The sequence below is a fragment of the Megalobrama amblycephala genome, linkage group LG16, assembly GCF_018812025.1.
Source record: "Megalobrama amblycephala isolate DHTTF-2021 linkage group LG16, ASM1881202v1, whole genome shotgun sequence".
NCBI classification, from domain to species: domain Eukaryota; kingdom Metazoa; phylum Chordata; class Actinopteri; order Cypriniformes; family Xenocyprididae; genus Megalobrama; species Megalobrama amblycephala.
In genome coordinates, this window is record NC_063059.1 from 1,208,328 (window position 1) to 1,226,109 (window position 17,782).

At 39.4% G+C, this 17,782-nt stretch overlaps 1 protein-coding gene across 2 annotated transcripts in view; it reads right to left on the bottom strand.

The window, feature by feature from the left end:
• The window catches only part of schip1 (schwannomin interacting protein 1), a 49,974-nt gene extending 32,632 nt beyond the window's left edge, over positions 1 to 17,342 (bottom strand). The window contains exons 1-2 of one of the 2 annotated variants that reach the window (XM_048161182.1): positions 17,039 to 17,342; positions 11,036 to 11,671 (exon numbers count right to left, since the gene is read on the bottom strand). In XM_048161182.1, coding sequence (XP_048017139.1) covers positions 11,036 to 11,671; positions 17,039 to 17,044 — 642 coding nt within the window. In that variant the 5' untranslated portion in view covers positions 17,045 to 17,342. Of the gene's footprint in view, positions 1 to 3,363; positions 3,441 to 11,035; positions 11,672 to 17,038 lie in introns of those variants that run through there. The other variant, XM_048161184.1, reaches the window with a different exon arrangement.
• Positions 17,343 to 17,782: the final 440 nt, after the last annotated feature.

A 17,782-nucleotide genomic window follows, 5' to 3' on the forward strand; every position in this document is an offset into this window, starting at 1 on the left:
TGTTATTGTTGTCACGATACCAAAATTTTGACTTCGATACGATACCCAACTTAAATATCACAATACCGATACTTAAACGATACTATGGCAAAAACCTAAAACAGCAGGAAAAGTAAATAAATAACACATATGACAGAACTTCTTTCTTCACCAGTGTGCAGGCTGATAATTCTGGATTTGAGCTTCATTGCCATGAAGTTAGAGTTAGATTTAATATAATTTTTAATGTTTATTATTTTCATGCTCAATAAAATTGTAAATTAGTCGTATTTGCTATTATGCTTTTTTGCTGTTTTTTATACATGTAGGTGTTTTTGACAGTAAGATTATTGTAAAAATTAGATTACTGTAATACTTAGAGCAATGTTAGTAAAGCATAAATTGTTTTAAAATAACTGTATATACCCTTCACATATTTATGTATTTTTAAATTAATTTTATTTTTGCAACCAGATATCACTTATTAAACTTAGACTCAATAATACACCTCAGGTCTGCTTGCACGAGTAAAATAAATAAAAAAACACTCATTTAATGTTTGAGAGCATAAACATAATGCTGGTATCACACTAACCTGTCGCTCTTTAAATTCTTTGTACAAATCGGGATGTTTGTCGGCAAGATGCTTTTTTGATTTTGTAACATCTTTTGCAGATGGGCTTTGTGGTGTTCGTGGGCTTGCTCTGGCTGTCGGCAATGTAAGCAAAATAATGCCATATTTCGCTTCGTGCATCGCGCAGTTGAGAGGAATAAACACGCACTCAATGTGCCTTAGAAGCAGCGCGCTGCACGCACACTGCCCCCTGCTGTCGCACTTTACGAAATACAGCTGGCACTCAAAGTACCGGTACTAATAAAATGAAGAACCGGACCGTTTCTAAAAGCAGGGTATCGCGATACCTTTCTAGTACTGGTATATCGTGCAACACTACTTCCTGTGTGTTGTTTCTTCATATCCACTTCCTCTAGGTATTATCTCCTGTCTCCAACTCCTCAAGTGGTAATCTCCAAAGACCGATAAAGGTCATTCATACTATACTGCTACAATCATCTCAAAGTGTGTGTGTGGTGCAACTTACCTGGACTGTTTGTCATATCCTCTGTTATCTGCAAAAGCCTTTACTCACCTTGTGCATGTTTGCTCAATAAACCACAGTAGTGTTTCACTGTGTATCTATGAGTCTGTACTTTTCAGCAGCATTTCACCATTTCATCTGAGAAAACTATCAGCAGATACTCACACAAAACTCACAGCTCTTCACCACAACCCACCAAAATAAAAGACTGGCTTCACTTGTAGAAATTATGACAGAAATATATATTGTCGTTCAAAAGTTTGGGATCGGTAAATATAAAAATATAATATAATTATAATATAATATAATATAAATATAATTATATAATTTATATCCTGTGATCAAAGCTGAATTTTCAGCATCATTACTCCAGTCTTCAGTGTCACATGATCCTTCAGAAATCATTCTAATATGATGATTTGATGCTCAAGAAACATTTATCATTATTATCAATGGTGAAAACAGTTGTGCACATTTTTTTCAGGATTCTTTGATGAATAGAAAGTTCAGAAGAAATAAAACAGATTTTTTAGGGCCCCAGATGACTTGAATTCACACCACTGTAACCAACAACCTGTTCAGTTTGCTTCTGTTCAATGTAAATGTTAATGTAAAATCATAACCAGTGGAAAACACTCCTGTAAATGAGAGACACGACATATACCTGCAGTGTGTACGTGGCCACACACACGCACACACACACACACACACACACACATATGTTTTCAGCTTGAGTTTCATGCTGTAAAAACTTTATTTTTAGATATGAAACCAGGCCAGCATACACACACACACACAACGCTCTCACTGTAGCCTAAACATGTGTTCGTTTCCACCGTCACACACCCTACATAATCACATAATACACCACTCTGTGTGTGTGTGTCCTGTAATTCTCTCTGACCCAAACCTGCAATTCACAACATGACCGTTCAGACAACACACACACACACACACACACACACACACACACAGAGCTGGCGTGTGCTCAGGACGGAATGTGTTGCCGCAGGCCTTGAGTTTCCACAGCAAACACACTGCTGTCTTTCCGCCCCATTCCAGGACTCGCCCTGATGACATCATCCATGACATCATCCTCACCACACACTCAGGGTCAGTAACAGCACGCCTCTGAAGCGTGTCACGACACGGCAGGAGTCACATGCGACCTCATCTGCCCGCTCACAATCACCCTCAGACACAAAGAATCGTCACAGAAACACAGAGAAGCACAATTTCACTGTGACATTATTTTCATGACAATTAAACACAATTAACCCCCCAAATTCTCATATTATAATGCAAAAAAAAACAATAATGATAATAATAATAAATATTTATTATTTAAATTGTGAAGCATTGATAGTGATTTAAATGTTAAATGGTTCTATTAGTTAACTTTAATGTTAACTTGGACTAAAAATTAAAAAGACCTCTAAAGCATTTATTAATCGTAGCTAATGCATTTACTAATACATTATCAATATCAAAAATTGTATCTCTTAATAATGTTTAATGACCTGAGCTCGCATGAACTAACATTATTAAAGAGTGTAACAAATGCATTGCTCATTGTTAGTTAATGCATTAAGTGTTGCTGACTATTGGGAACTTATTTATAAAGTGTTACAGCTTTGACTGTTCTATTTTTAAAAATCACTGTATTGCAGCAATGATAAACGACTGGGAATCATCACCGAGAATAATGAAAATTGCAAACAAAAGTAAAACATCTGAACCAATTACAGTAATGAGATTTTGCAGTACAGTGATGAGAATTTTATGGAAAAATGTGTTCAATTGTCAGGATGATAATGTTACAATGTAATTCTTTCTTTCTTTCTTTCTTTCTTTCTTTCTTTCTTTCTTTCTTTCTTTCTTTCTTTCTTTCTTTCTTTCTTTCGGTTTTCGGAGTGAAATATGGCCTGGTCATTTGAATGAGATTGACCTGCATGTCATCCATTTCCAGCAGCTACAGAAGAGCAGATATATGAGAAATAATAATCTGAATCTGAACAGACTACAGTAATTGAGACGAGAACTGATCTCAGATCTGATGTGTTTCAGCTGCTGTTCCTCAAGCACACGCACAACAATTACACATTTCTTCACAAAACCAGTGTCAGAGATATTCACACACACTACACTGAGAATGAATATACTGTAAACAACAAGAACTAATCAAGCCAGTGACCCTTAAACACACAATCCATCCATTCTTCTTCCGTTCGACAGTGTGTGTGTGTGTGTGTGTGTGTGTGTAAGGTAGAGAATCATGCTGTGTTACCTGTGTGACATCCAGCGCTGCTCTCATTCAGTCCAGAATGACTTTCATCACACACTTTCATCAGTCTCAATCACACCAACCTCACACACACACACACACACACACACACACGTATGGCAGCAGGAGGACAAGCTGGATCCTGCAGTCATGTGAGTGTGAGGGCATGTGCAGACACACACTGGGATCTAAATGTCTGACGCTCAACGCTCAGTTTGGGAACAACTCTAAAACATTTTCTGCTGGTTAAACTTAGAAATGAAAGTTCAACTGCTGACTTAAAAACTCAACTAAACGTAAGTTAACTAAACCTGAAGAAAACCTTTGTTTCAACTCAAAATAGTCAAGACAATGCATTACTTTAAGTTTAATTTTTAGCTTAAAGTAATGAGTTTTCCTGACTATTTTTGAGTTGAAACAAAGGTTATCTTCAAGTTGAGTTAACTCACATTTTTTAAGGCAGCAGGTTGAACTTTCATTTCTAAGTTTAACCAGCTGAAAATGTTTTACATATGCTCATTATGAAGGCTTGGTCTATATCAAGTGTGCTGCAAATGCTTGAAAAGTGAAGCCAAATGATCGCCCCCTGGTGGCTGGCTGCAGTGTAGGTCATAAACCCAGCCCTCTCCATGTAAACGAATGGGGTGAGAGCCAAACTAAAAAATCTAACAATTACACTTTTCCCAAAGATGGTTTCTGTCATTTTAGGTAGTTCTTATCATGTTGCCGTATGTTGAAGTGTTTTTATTTATTTATTTATTTTTAAAATATGTCTGGTCTCAGCCTCAGATGTCATGGCCATGGCATATGGCACACAAAATAGGAATCACTTCAGCAGTTTCGAAGACATCATCTGATTGGTTGAATTCTACAGGACAGGTGGGACATTCTGGCCTCAATTATTTTTATTTTTTTGACAGTCTATTGTCTATATATTGATATGTATATATAAATTCGCTCTGAAACGGTGATTTCCGATAAGAGGAACATTCACAGTGTAGCGAAATAGTTTAAAATTGTTCATTTTCAGTAAATCCAGAAATTCTTTAATTCCTGTAAAATTCAGTAAAATCTAGTTAATATAATAAAGGCATTTTTCAACAAAGTTTTTGACTAAATGACACAAGGAAGACTTGATTTTCATTTATATTCAGCAAAAATAATAATATATAGTAATAAACAGCCATATTTACATACAGTTTTAAATTAGACTGAACACTGCATTCAGTGTTGAATGAATTATATATTTATAAGCATCATTTATCTCGCTTCATCAACCATACTGAATTATTTTTCATCACTCTGATGACTCCAGCAGTCTCTGATGAAGCTCTGCAGGTATTTTTCTCACATGACTGACTTACAGTAGTTGTTTTGTCATGATCTGCTGATGGAGCTTCTGCAAGTCCATGAGAGTGAGATATTTCACACTCACCAGAGCTCATGATGCAGTCAGTGCAGCAGAAGAGGTGTCAGGACGACTGCTGGAGACCATCACAGACTAACAGGGAACGCTCTCAGAACATTAGCTAACGTTGTGGCAAGGTTCCTCTCAAAGTTGTGAACAAATATCCTTCCTGTAAATTTAATAGAATGTTCATTCAAAGTCATAATGTTCTCAGACCTTTAGAACAAATCATTATTTATGTATTGTTCATGGATTGCTGTTTTTCTGCAGTGTTTTTTAAATGTCACTGCTTGTTTCAGAACGTTCAGAGAATATTCAAAAGTAACGTTCTCATAATGTTTGAAGAATGATCAAATGGAATGTTCCCTTAATGTTCACATATTCAAGAAAAAAAAACATTTTAAAACATGTTTTGAACATTAAGAGAACATTCAGAAATAGTGTTTTAGTAACTTAATGGGAACGACAGAAAATTTGACAAATTACAGAAAATGACAATTATTAAAACATTAAACATTATATATAATTATTAATTATATCACACATTTTTTGTCCTTGCTTTAATTTTAATAGTAATCCTTGTTAAATTTTAATTTTAATTTGATTTGATGATTTTCAAAGATTAATTAAACTGTTATTGTTTTATGCCTTCATTTGAGTAGTTTTAAAAATACATTTGTATTCAATTATAAACACAGAATTTCTACAAAAATAAATAAAATAAACATTTCATAAGGCCCTATTATTATGAAAAAATAATTGTAATAAATTATTAAATGGTTAAAGTTTTATGAATTCAATTGATTAACATGTTTTTGAATGTTAAAATTAAATTAAATAATTAAAAAGAAATCCAGAGGAAAAAAAATAAAACAGAAATCAGGGAATTTGGGAAAAGTAATATGGAATTTGGGAAAAAATACAACGCATTTCATAGGGCCCTAAAAATATATTTTTGTTAAACTTTCAATAAATTGCTGTTAAATTGTATAAATTTAATAATTTCAATTAATTAGACATTATTTTTTACTAAAATTTTAATTTACCATTAAAATTAAGCGGACAAAAACATAATTTGGAAAAAAAAAAAAAAAGAGAAAAAAAAAGAGAAGTAATTTCAGGGCTCTAGGTTTATTCAAAATGATGTAGAAAGAAGAAAATGAAATTCATCATCAAACAACAAAAGTATATTCAAGCTTTTGACGGGGATGATTTAGCTTTAACAGTGAAGAATATTAAAAAAAAAAGTTTCTAATTTCTTTCTTTTGATTTTGGGGTGAAATAAGAGCTGAGATTTTTTGCAGGACAGAAGCGCTCAAATGAATCTGTAATGTTCCCGTCTCGTCACACAGGGTTCGTCTGAGGGTCACATGTGCTGCTGCGGTCACACTGTAAGCTTTGACTGATGGGAAGTCAGGAGGTGTTTTACTCTTGTGATGCTCTTCACACTAACCTGCAGGATCTTTTGTTTGTTGTGATTGTCACATTAAAGCACTGGTGTCATGTGACAGACGACTGACCTCCAGTGATGGGTCGTTCATTCAGAACGAATCCTCTATACGACTCAGTGACTCGGGAAGTGAACTAATCAACTCTGTTTCCTGTACTCACAACTCGGCAGGACAGAATTTCGGCACAGGAGACAGAATTGATCAGTTCACCTTGTGAGTCTCCTGATCCAAGTCGTTCGTTCTTTCGTCACGTGACAGCCGCTTACAGGCTACGTACACGATATAGAAATGATTAGTTCACCTCCGAGTCCTTACTTCAGTCCGCTCCGGTTAAGAATGTAATGTAAAGGGGGGTCTAATGCTATTTCACGCATACAGGAAAGCCGAGAGATTTTTCAACAATGTCACCAAAGGAGTGAAGGATTACCTTTTTCAGCTTCCCAAAGAACCCAACATTAAGGGAACAGAGGATGACATTTGTTTGTTCCCGGGATTTTGGTGATGAATACTTTGTAAACGTCCCAGTTCGGCTCTGGATTTGCAGATCGTGGGTAGTGAGTAAAGCTGCATCCGATGTCTGTGTTTTATTGGCACTCGGCGCTCAAGTGCATATAATATAAACAACACAAACGTTTTTTTTCTCTTTTTATTTATAATGATGTCTCAGCTAGCAGACAATCTCTACGCAGAAGCTGCGCGCGCTCGTGACTCTTTAGCTCCGCCCACGGCACTGACGGCAGACACGCCTCCAGGAGCTCGGCTTTTTTCAGAAAGACTCAGTACAGCGTATGTATCTTTTATAAATATGATAAAACTAAAAACTTTTCTGAGATATGAAGGATGCATTATTACTCTATATGTACTCAAGATTAACATGAGATAGACAGAAACTGTGTGTTAATGCCCCAGACCAGCAAGCCTGAGCTAACTTGTCATGTTGAGCTAGGTGGGTTTGGTTTCAGTAACCAGGCACCTCAGCTCCACCCATGTCCCGCCTCTTTGCCCATTTTCAGTTATCCAGGAGTGATTTGTGGTGACGCGCTGCTAAGGTGGCGACGGCCGGCTCCGCCCACTTTGGGCTTCAGAAATGCTCTTCAGAAACCTATGGGTGACGTCACGGACACTACATCCATGTTTTATACAGTCTATGGTAGGGACTCCAGAGGTGAACTAATCATTTAAAAATTTCGGACCATGAACAGAATGAATGAAATGACTTGAATAAAGCTCAGTTCTTTTTGCCGAATAAGATTCAAAGATGAAAAGAGAGAGAGATGCTAAATAAGAAATAACAATGGCTGTGAACAGGAGTAAATGACAGTACTAAGACCAGGCAGCAGATGGCGAAATAAAGCGTGAGTTTTGAGGTGTACGGTATGCAGTTGCTGAAGAGAGGACGAGCGGGCCTTAATGAATATTTTACACGCCACATTATGAGTCCAGTACGGCTGTATCACATGTGCAGGATAGTGTGTGCTGGCAGATGATGACAACAACAGACGGTCTGAGGAACACCAATGTGTGCCTCCTGCTCTCTCTCACACACACACACACACACACACACACACACACACACACACACACACACACACACACACACACACACACACACAAAAATGTTAACCGAGTCCTGATAGGAAATGAAGGTGTAGTTCATGAATATTGATCAACTTTCATGGAAGTAAAGTTGATGAATCACGCTCTCATAATAGTACATTTATTCACAAGCCGATTAGTAATGCATTCACATTAGTCATGTTACAATTATTATTCCTCACCTTACAGAAGTTATAATAACTTCAACGTCATTACACAATGAGTAACAGACCATTATATTAAGAAAAGTCATGTTTGATTAATGTAACGTCATTCATATTCATATTCGACTGTTCATATCTGATAAACTGTGTAATTTTAAGTGTTAGGAGTATGTAGTTGTTTATGAGACATGGGCTGCTGTCTGTCAGGTTATCTGAACATGTCTAATGATCTTTGTCATGTATCAGTAGATATTTAGTTTCTGAATTCTGTAGTAATTCTTCATTGGGTTTTTCAGTGCCCAGTTTTTCAGTTTTTTACAGCAAATGTACTGTAGTTCATCACAGCACTATGATTAGACATAAAACCTGGATTGGGCCTGTTTATTTCAGTGCTGAACTAGAAATGTCTGTTAGAAATCTGATCGTTTTTATCACACGCTACAGCAGCGCCATCTGCTGAGCTCACAACACACACACACACACAGATTGGCGCAGTCACACAACAGCTCCACGTTCAGTGTTTAGTGACTGTATCTTCACTGATAGTTAGTTGATCGACGAACCTGCTGTTTTTCAAACACTGTTGCGAGCAGCAGTTACTTCAGCTGAGTGAATCAACTACTATTGAAGTGTTAAAGTGATAGTTCACTCCAAAATTATCATTCTGTCATCATTTATTACTCTCATGTCAATCCAAACCTCTCTTTTTTTCTGTAAAAGTCGTACACGTTTGGAAAGACGTGAAGGTGAGTAAATAAAGACGGAATGATCATTTTAGGGTGAACTATGGCTTTAACCTTACGACTGCAGTCACATGACCATGTTTTAATTATGGAATGAAGAATGTGAAGTGAAAAACATCAAACACTGATTCTGATCTAAACACACTATTGTAATTATTTATATAGCTGGATTATCCATGTAAACTATATGATAATCCCTCCATCCATTTTCCAATCCGTTGCAGGGATAATCCAAGTCCATCCTATTATATTCATAATGAAACTGCAGATGTGACAGTAAATGCTATAAAGGCATGAGTCACAGTTTGCCACTACACATTCTGTGTTACACAGCCCATTAGATTCAGTTTTCCCGTGCTAAATCAAACACACGCTATCATGTAAGATGGTTGTCACTCACTCGTTTACTGCCACTACAGCAATACAGATGTTCTTCTGCCAGAACAGATTGAAGAGACACTTGATCCTCATCCAGTGGGTATGAATCAATGTATATTTCAGTATATGCTAAACCAAGCACAACACACAATGATCCCCGCTAGTCAAAGTGCTGATAAACCAACATTATTTGATTACCAGCTCGGATCTGTAATGAGAAGACCACGTCAGCATCACCCCTCACTCTACTTCAATGCATCAGCTACTGCTGAATATCAATCTTACTGAGATATGACAGATGTTAATCTCTGCACATGTAACTGGTTCTACTCGACCCGCTCCGAGCGGGACTCGAACCGTGGTCTCCGGCGTGGGAGTCGGTGCTTTAACAAAGAGGCTAAAGACCACAGCCTCTAGTGTCAGTAGCTAGAGCACCTCATGAGATCAGGGGAGTGAGATTTACGTGCACAGCTCTTGATGGCCTACAACAGTTACACTCACCCCCCTAAACCTCACTCCCATCCGGGTTACCGCACCAAATGTAACCGGTTCTACTTGACCTGCTCCAAGTGGGACTTAAACCATGGCATCTGGCATGGGAGTCGGGCACTCGAACAAGGAGGCTAAAGACCGCAAAATCTCCAGAGTTAAATCAACACTGCTCAGAGTACATATGGTCCCTCTCTTATTCATGAGTTCACACTAACAAATAATCAGATAGTCAATAGTATGCGTATTTGGCTTGCTGTCCGAGGAGAGGGCTCCGAGCTCGGTATTTTGGCCCGAACCCAGAGTGTTCCCCCCATATTTTAGTTAGGAAAGTAACCAGGCAGGTGTTAGGAGACGGGGTGGTGGAGGGAGGCTGTCAAACTGTCGAGGAATATGTGTGAGTCGACGGTGTCTATATATATGCTTTCACTCATGCTGATTGGGTAGATATGTTGATTACTGATTGCTAACAGCTGCTGAAATGACGTGATGATTAGTCAGATTATTTGAACGTTGCTCCTCCCGAATTTTGTTAATAAAACATCATATAGTGTTAAAATAACATTAAAGAAGACTTAAAGTTAATGAGATAATTAAGCAATTAATTAAGTGATGATTGTGCATTAGTGATGAACACCTGCTGTTAACAAGCAGAATCACTGAAGAAAAGAGAAACACAAGAACTACAAGTGACTTCAGTCACAGCCTTATTAATTGCTTAATTATCTCATTAACTTTAACTCTGTTTCAGTGTTACTTTAACACCATTTAGAGAGGGACCATATGTACTCTGAGCAGAGTTGATTTTGTGCAGACTCTAGGATCAGTTGCTAGTTTACACACACAGCTATTACTGGCCTATGACAGTTACACACACACACGAGGTGTCATCCCATTCACATATACTGCAAAAATTGCAATTACTTTGAGTGAAATGTGACCTAGACATGATAAAGTGAAATTCACCCAAATTCAAACTGAATTACCAGTATAAATGTCTTTTCTGCCCCAAAACTATGAATAAAGGACCAGTGAAGTGCATGATTTCTGCTCCATCAGCAGCACCATAAAATAATGCAAAATAATGACTGTTCCAAAATAGGCTTCCTAAATACTTCTTCTATTGGTCTATTGGAAATGGCATACTCGAACAGCGTTGGCTGATCCTGTTCTGATCCTGGAGATCTACCTACCTGTACCTGAGTTTAGATCCAACCCTGATACAACACACCTGTCTGTCATTATCATCTTAATTACTGCTTCAGCTTGATCAGGGTTGGAGCTGAACTTTGCAGGAAGGTAGATCTCCAGCAACAGGTCTGGTCACCCCTGTACTAGAAAGTATTGAAACACTTCCCATTTCAGTAAATGTGAACCAATCCTCAACCCCAGCAATCATGAACTTCACATGATCTCCAGCAGCATCAATGACACATGTGGACTCACGTTGGTGGAGTTGGTCCGGCTCAGGCCATGGTTGTGGTTCTGTTGCTCTCTGAACTGAAGGCCCGCCAAGTGTCTTTCCAGAGCAGCCCAGTCCATGGCTGGAAGTTGGCTTTCCTCCACACATTCTTCTCTGTATCGTCCCAGCCCGATCCCACCTCCAATCTCACCAGCTTCCCGTCCTGTGACGGCGCTTCCGTGGTTGGCTTTGCCTAAAGTCTTACCCTCACAGGGCGAGAGGGGGTGGTCGCAGGGCACAAAGGAGTTGCCGTTCTGCTTTAGTTCCTGGGGCATGGAGGTGGCGGCGTGAGCTGCGAGAGGGGCAGCAGGCGCTTTGACGCTCTGGAGCTCCTCTGCCAGGCTGCGGCTGTTAACAGAGCCTTGGAACACTCCGGTCTGGCTGAAGTCCTGATGCTGGTTGTCTGCATAGTTCCCACCGTACTCCCTCTCCCAGTCCACCAGCACTCTCTTCTTGTACTGCTGGTAGTCCTCATCCTCCTCATAGTCCTCCAGTCCGGCCAGCTCCAGACTGGGAGAGGACTTATACTCGGAACATGGCGTCACCTTGTTGGAGTTGGACTCAGAGCTGGAGCGACTGGATGTATCGCTGCCCAGGTCCATGCCATCCTCCCGGTAATCCTGAGAAAAAGACATAGCGCATTACATTACAGGCATAAACATTCAACTTTATAATTTTTAAAATGACACAAAGAAAGATCAAGTGCATACATCTGTTACAGCCAAATTCCAAACCAGTTACTGCTTCGAAGACTATATTCACTAGTCCACGTGTGCCTATACAGCAGAATAATCGCACTGCACTTCAATCTTTTGAGCTCCTCATTATTTTCATCTTTAAAATGATTGGTCATTGAGACAGTACATCAGAGATATCATCAATGTTGGTAAGACGGTCCCAAATTCAACCCAGTATTCTGGCATGCATACACATCCATCCACTAGGAGGCCCCACTGAAAGCAAATGTACATTTTTATTAGTATACTCTGAAAAATAAAGGTTCCAAAAGGGGGGTTTCAAATATTTGTTTAGTTCTCACCCATGCTCGCTCTATTTTGCTGTAGATCATTAAACTGTTACGCTGCCACAGAAGTCTGTCCGATATCAATTTTGTGAGTTGCCTTCGTGTGGAAACGCTGCCTAGAAAGTCACTGCCTAATAAGGTAAGTTTTCGGATGCAGCTATGAAGTGGGGATTTCAGGTAAAGGAGTGTCTGAAATAGCCCCCCATACCCTTAAATAGGGCCATTTGTAATGGTGTCCGAAACCATAGTGGACGTTATTGAGTCCATTCAATCCATTCAATTCCATTCCATTCAGTCCATACATTGAAAATCCCTGCCATAAAAGAACCTTTTTGGTTCCAGAAAGAACCTTTCATTGAACAATTTTAAAAAGAATCATTATAAAGGGGTCCTTGATTATGACTTCACTTTTTAACTTTAGTTAGTGTGTAATGTTGCTGTTTGAGCATAAACAACATCTGCAAAGTTACGACACTCAAAGTTCAATGCAAAGAGAGATATTTTCTTTTGCAGAAATCACTTTTTGAACGGCTGGTAGGGACTACAACGAGCTTCTTCCTGGGTTGGTGACATCACAAACCCTAAAATTTACATAAACCCCGCCCCCGAGAACACGCAACAAAGGGGGCGGGGCCATGTTGGGCTGCTTTAGAGAAGAGGAAGAGTTGTTGTAGTAGAGTGTTGTTGTCATGCCGTCATTTTACGCCGGACTGCTTCACAAACGAGGGTCAATTCAACACAAAAGATGAACATGACGGCACATGCTAGTGGATGAGTTGAATCAACTCCACAGCAACTACATCAATTTATCCACTAACCATTCAGAAACGTCTAAAAGTTGTAACTTCTTCCTGAGTCTCTCCATCAGTGTCGACTCCGGTTTGAACAATGTAAGGCTGAACACCGTTACTGACAATCCTCATTTTGGCTGCGTGAGATTCTCCAGCTTTGTTGTTGTTGAGCTGTTAAAGCTCCGCCCTCTTCTGGACCAGCAGCTCATTTGCATTTAAAGGGACACACACAAAAACAGTGTGTTTTGCTCACACCCAAATAGGGTCAAATTTGACAAGCTATAATAAATGATCTGTGGGGGATTTTGAGCTGAAACACACATTCTGAGGACAACAGAGACTTACATTACATCTTGTGAAAGGGGCATTTTAGGTCCACTTTAGTAATCTGAAGAACTTTTTTTCCACTATAAAGAACATTTTGTGGAATGGAAAGGTTGCATGGATGTTAAAGGTTCTTCATGGAACCATCAATGCCAGTAAAGAACTTTTATTTTCAGAGTGCAACTGCAGAACTGTAATCATTTGCAAACATGAAATTTGGTATGAACATGCAAAGAGGACTGTATGACAATTGGCCTCATGGTGGTGCTATAATCCAGTGTTTCCCAACCCTGTACCTGGAGGCACACAACAGCGCACATTTTGGATGTCTCCCTCATCTGCCCCCTCTATTTCTGGTCTTGGAGTCTCTACTGACAAGCTGATGAGTTGATTTTGGTGTGTTTGATTAGGAAGTATTGGAAAATGTGTAGTGTTGGTGTGCCTCCAGGAACAGGGTTGAGAAAACACTGCTATAATCAATAAATTTGTCTTTTACCTTCTGACATAGCAATCATAAGGGCGAGAATCCTTAGCCTTGTCCCAAATGAAGCACTTGAGGGGTTTTGCAGCAGCCACCGTGTATGTAATGCCCGTGAATCTACCAGACCGCAGGGTGTCCCGTTTGTCACTTTAGCTTTGAGGCCGTTATGTGTCCTGAATGAGCACTTCTGCAGGGTCATACTGATGCTGGCTCCACAGCAGACAAACCTGACAATCTGCGACATTAAAACTGTGTGGAGTAGAGCAGCATTTAGGACACGCCCCTGAATCTGGAGCCTGATTCAGCCTTATTGATTTTTCAGTGAAGTAACATTTTTCAAACTCAGATCAGAGACACACCCTGGACAAAAAGTTATCAAAATTCATCAGATGGTTTGGTATATAAGAGATTGTTTTAGGCATGACCCATAATAACCTCTATTATGTGTCTTCTAACTAGGACAGTCTTGGTCCTTTTCCACTGACAAGGTATTGATGCAGGAGTCTGATCTGGAGTCAATCCACACGTTTCCACTGCAGAAACAGACGGATCTTGGATGAAATATAAAACGCCCTCGAAGCAGGAATGCGAGGGGCGGATAACCTAAACTCTTCAGAGCAAAAACAACTACTGAATCTGGCAAGGCTGATCACTGCCATTATAATGAGTGAAGTTAGTTAATGAACAAAGCCTTCCTGTAGCTCAAGCTGTAGAGCATTGAACTAGCAAAACTAAGGTCATGGGTTTGATTCCCAAGGAAAGCAAAAACTGATCAAATGTGTATCTTGAGGTGCTTTGGGTAAAAAGTGTCTGCCATATGCATAAATGTAAGTTAACACAAATTTCCTAATGCGACGCATGTACAGTGTGCCTCAATGCACACCGCCTAAAACAACTTCATTTTTACCGTTTATCTCAAATAAACATGCTGTTATTTACAAATATAATGTGTGAATTGAATTCTAGAAATGTACTTGTTATATATTTAAATAACCTGAGACCATTGCATCAGAGCAGCTCATAACGGCATGACACGCTGAGTTAAATTCTTAAAATGTGTTATTAAATGGTAATGTAATATTATATTATTTACAAATATCATACAAGGCCACAATGCCATGTCTTTGTTTGTGGGCAGGTTGTGTTCTTCTCAGTAAGGTGTGAGTTCAGCTCTCATGTGGTTCAGATCTCCAGGGCACACCATTTCAGTAGAACAGGGGTATCTGAGGACACATGCCAAATCTGGAGCTAGGGGGCGCTATTACTATTATTTTATTTTACAGTATATTATTGTGTGTAAAACAGCCATGTCAATAAATCAAATAAACCAATTTCACTCTGAACTGGCAGAGAGAAACAGTCTTTAAGTTTAGTAAGGACTGTGATTGGCCCCTGAAAGCGAACACACAAAAACAGCACATGGGACTTCCTTCCTGAGCTGGAGCTCCTGGTACGGTGACACACACTTCCTCTCGGAGTGATCCTTCACCTGCACAGGATGTGACTTTCAACGCCAAACAATCAAGAATAAAACTCCTTCAGAACAGGCCTGGTGGAGCTGAAGGACCAGTGTTGCACAGATGAGCATTATTACACATTTATACTACAATGCAACAACTGAAAAATACAATACACTCACAGCTAGAGCAGTTCAGCGCAAAGACACTGAAGTTATGAATGGAAAGTAAGCCTGAGATACAGTATGTGCACATACATCATGTCCTAAATGTGTGAAGTACATGTGCATGAACAGAGAAATGAAAAGTTGATATGGGCGGATGCGGGAACGGCTGTTAATCTAAACACCATAAACATATTTTTACATAAAAAAAAAAAATGGGTGTAGATAAGTGAGAAGGACATGTAAGAAAAACATGATCTGTCCTCAGATCCCCTGCTGCAGAAGAACACAAATCTACCGCCAACATTTAGTGACGCTTGTTGTGTTAATTTACATCAGTGCTTTTACTGTTTTTTTTTCTCTCTGTGTATTATTTATAATGGTTTTAAACAAAGTGTAGAAGAAAATAAGGGTTGCACACTTTATTTTAAGGTGTCCTTGTGATAGTGTAATTATGCAAATAAGTACTGAGTATTATTAATTAACTACATGTAATAACTATACTATAGGGTTAGGGTTTGCTTTAGGGTTAGTTGTATGTAATTATGCATAATTAACTGTAATTATTACATATGTAACATGTACATATGACACTGTAAAATAAAGTGTTACAAAATAAGCAATTGGAAAAAATCAAAAAGGTTATAGTTGGCAAGATTTAACTCCCATGTAACTAGACCCACATATATATACACACACACTACACAATTATACGTACCGGTATATCATAATACACAGTTATGAACACTTTAAGTCTCTGAATGAATCAGTGAATCAAACAATCAATGCGTTCAAATGTTAAACATCTTTGCTTTCAGAAACGTTTTTTTTTTTTTTTCTACAGAGCTGCAGGTAAAGCTGTTCATAAATGTCGTGACATATACCCTAAATATATAATGACACATGGCATATATACACACACACACACACACATATATTGTGTTAATAGAGTGAATGCGACCATGACTGAACACTCACAGCTCACATTCTTCATCTGTCAAAGCCTGCCCATTCTGAAGCTTTATGATCAACTAAAGGCTTTTAATGAAGTCTGTTTATAGAACAAATGCTCTTACATCGACACTTAAGACACGATGAGTCCTCGCGTGATTTGTCGAGATCAGAGCTTTAATCTCACGAGACACCGGCCTTTTAACACTAAAGCCGCTGTCCGTCATGCAGATTTCCGTTCATTATGTTTTTTTTCCGTTTATTTATATATAAGTGATTGAAGACGAACATAAATGTGTTAGAAACAGCTGTGGTATTACACACGAGCGCGCGCGCGCGCGCGCGCACACACACACACACACACACACACACACGCAAAGCGGTACAAAATTCACCCATTTTACTTGAGTCATTCAGTTCTCTAATGATGTCAGCGCATTCGTGTAATGCATTACACTCATATCTCATGCACACCCGGAGCGCGACATGTTCGTGTGTTTATTACAGTAAATATCAGTAATAACACACAGAGCTCCTCATTAAACCTCTTCGGCATTAAAGTAGCGCTCAGTCTGCAGTGTTTAAATGATCTCAGTCAGTCTGAAATGATGTCATGTTTCTAAAAGAGTCCTCACACCCTCCCATTAAACATCACAGCAGCAGCAGCACAAGACACATCTCACGGGAGCGAGCGCGCTCAAACTCCAGATACGATTCTTCTTCACATTTCAATGAAATCACCAAAGAGCCGAGGAGAATCCCTTAAGATCAGTGCCATAATCACAGAGAACTTACTGTCATCTTCTCTGCCGGCTCTTCGGTCTCAGGACATGTTTCTGTGGCAGGATGACGGAACACGGCTCGAGGTTTCAGCTCCAGACGCGCGAGAGCGGAGACCGTCCGCGGTGTAAGTCATGGCGGATCTCCGCTGCTTCAAAACGCCCCGGCGGCTCTCCAGCGGCCAGACGAGATAACACAAACCCTCCCTCCGAGGAGCTGTCTCAACACCTACTGAGCTGCCTAGATAGACAGCAACTGTGACGCGCTCCGAATCAGCTGAGTGCGTGCGTGCGCGGGTGAGAGAGTGAGCGGGTGAGTGAGTGAGTGCGCGCGCTAGCGCTGCCTGTGATGGACAAAAAATTTAGAAAAAAAGAAAAAAAATCAATGCAGGGACCTATGCTATATGTCACCCCTAAACCCTGCACACTAATAAATTGCCCAAATAGGCTATGCTGCTCTCACTGTCCAAAAAATCTTGCATTTCGTCTTTATCGTGTCCAAACATACTGTACTCGTCTCCTGCCTAAACGTGTTGTTCCTATATTGACCAACATGTGGCATTAGCCCAATGCCCAAAAATGATCCCCTCCAGAGGAAGTCATGTGTCCTATATGGGTCATTAATCATTCATTATTCGTTCATTCCACTATGTTTCCATCCACATATTTGTGGGAATTTTGAGATGGACGTGGCAGGAAACGACAAGCCATAAATTCTAAAAATGTGCATAAAAATGTATGCGCTCAACTGAGGTAGGTA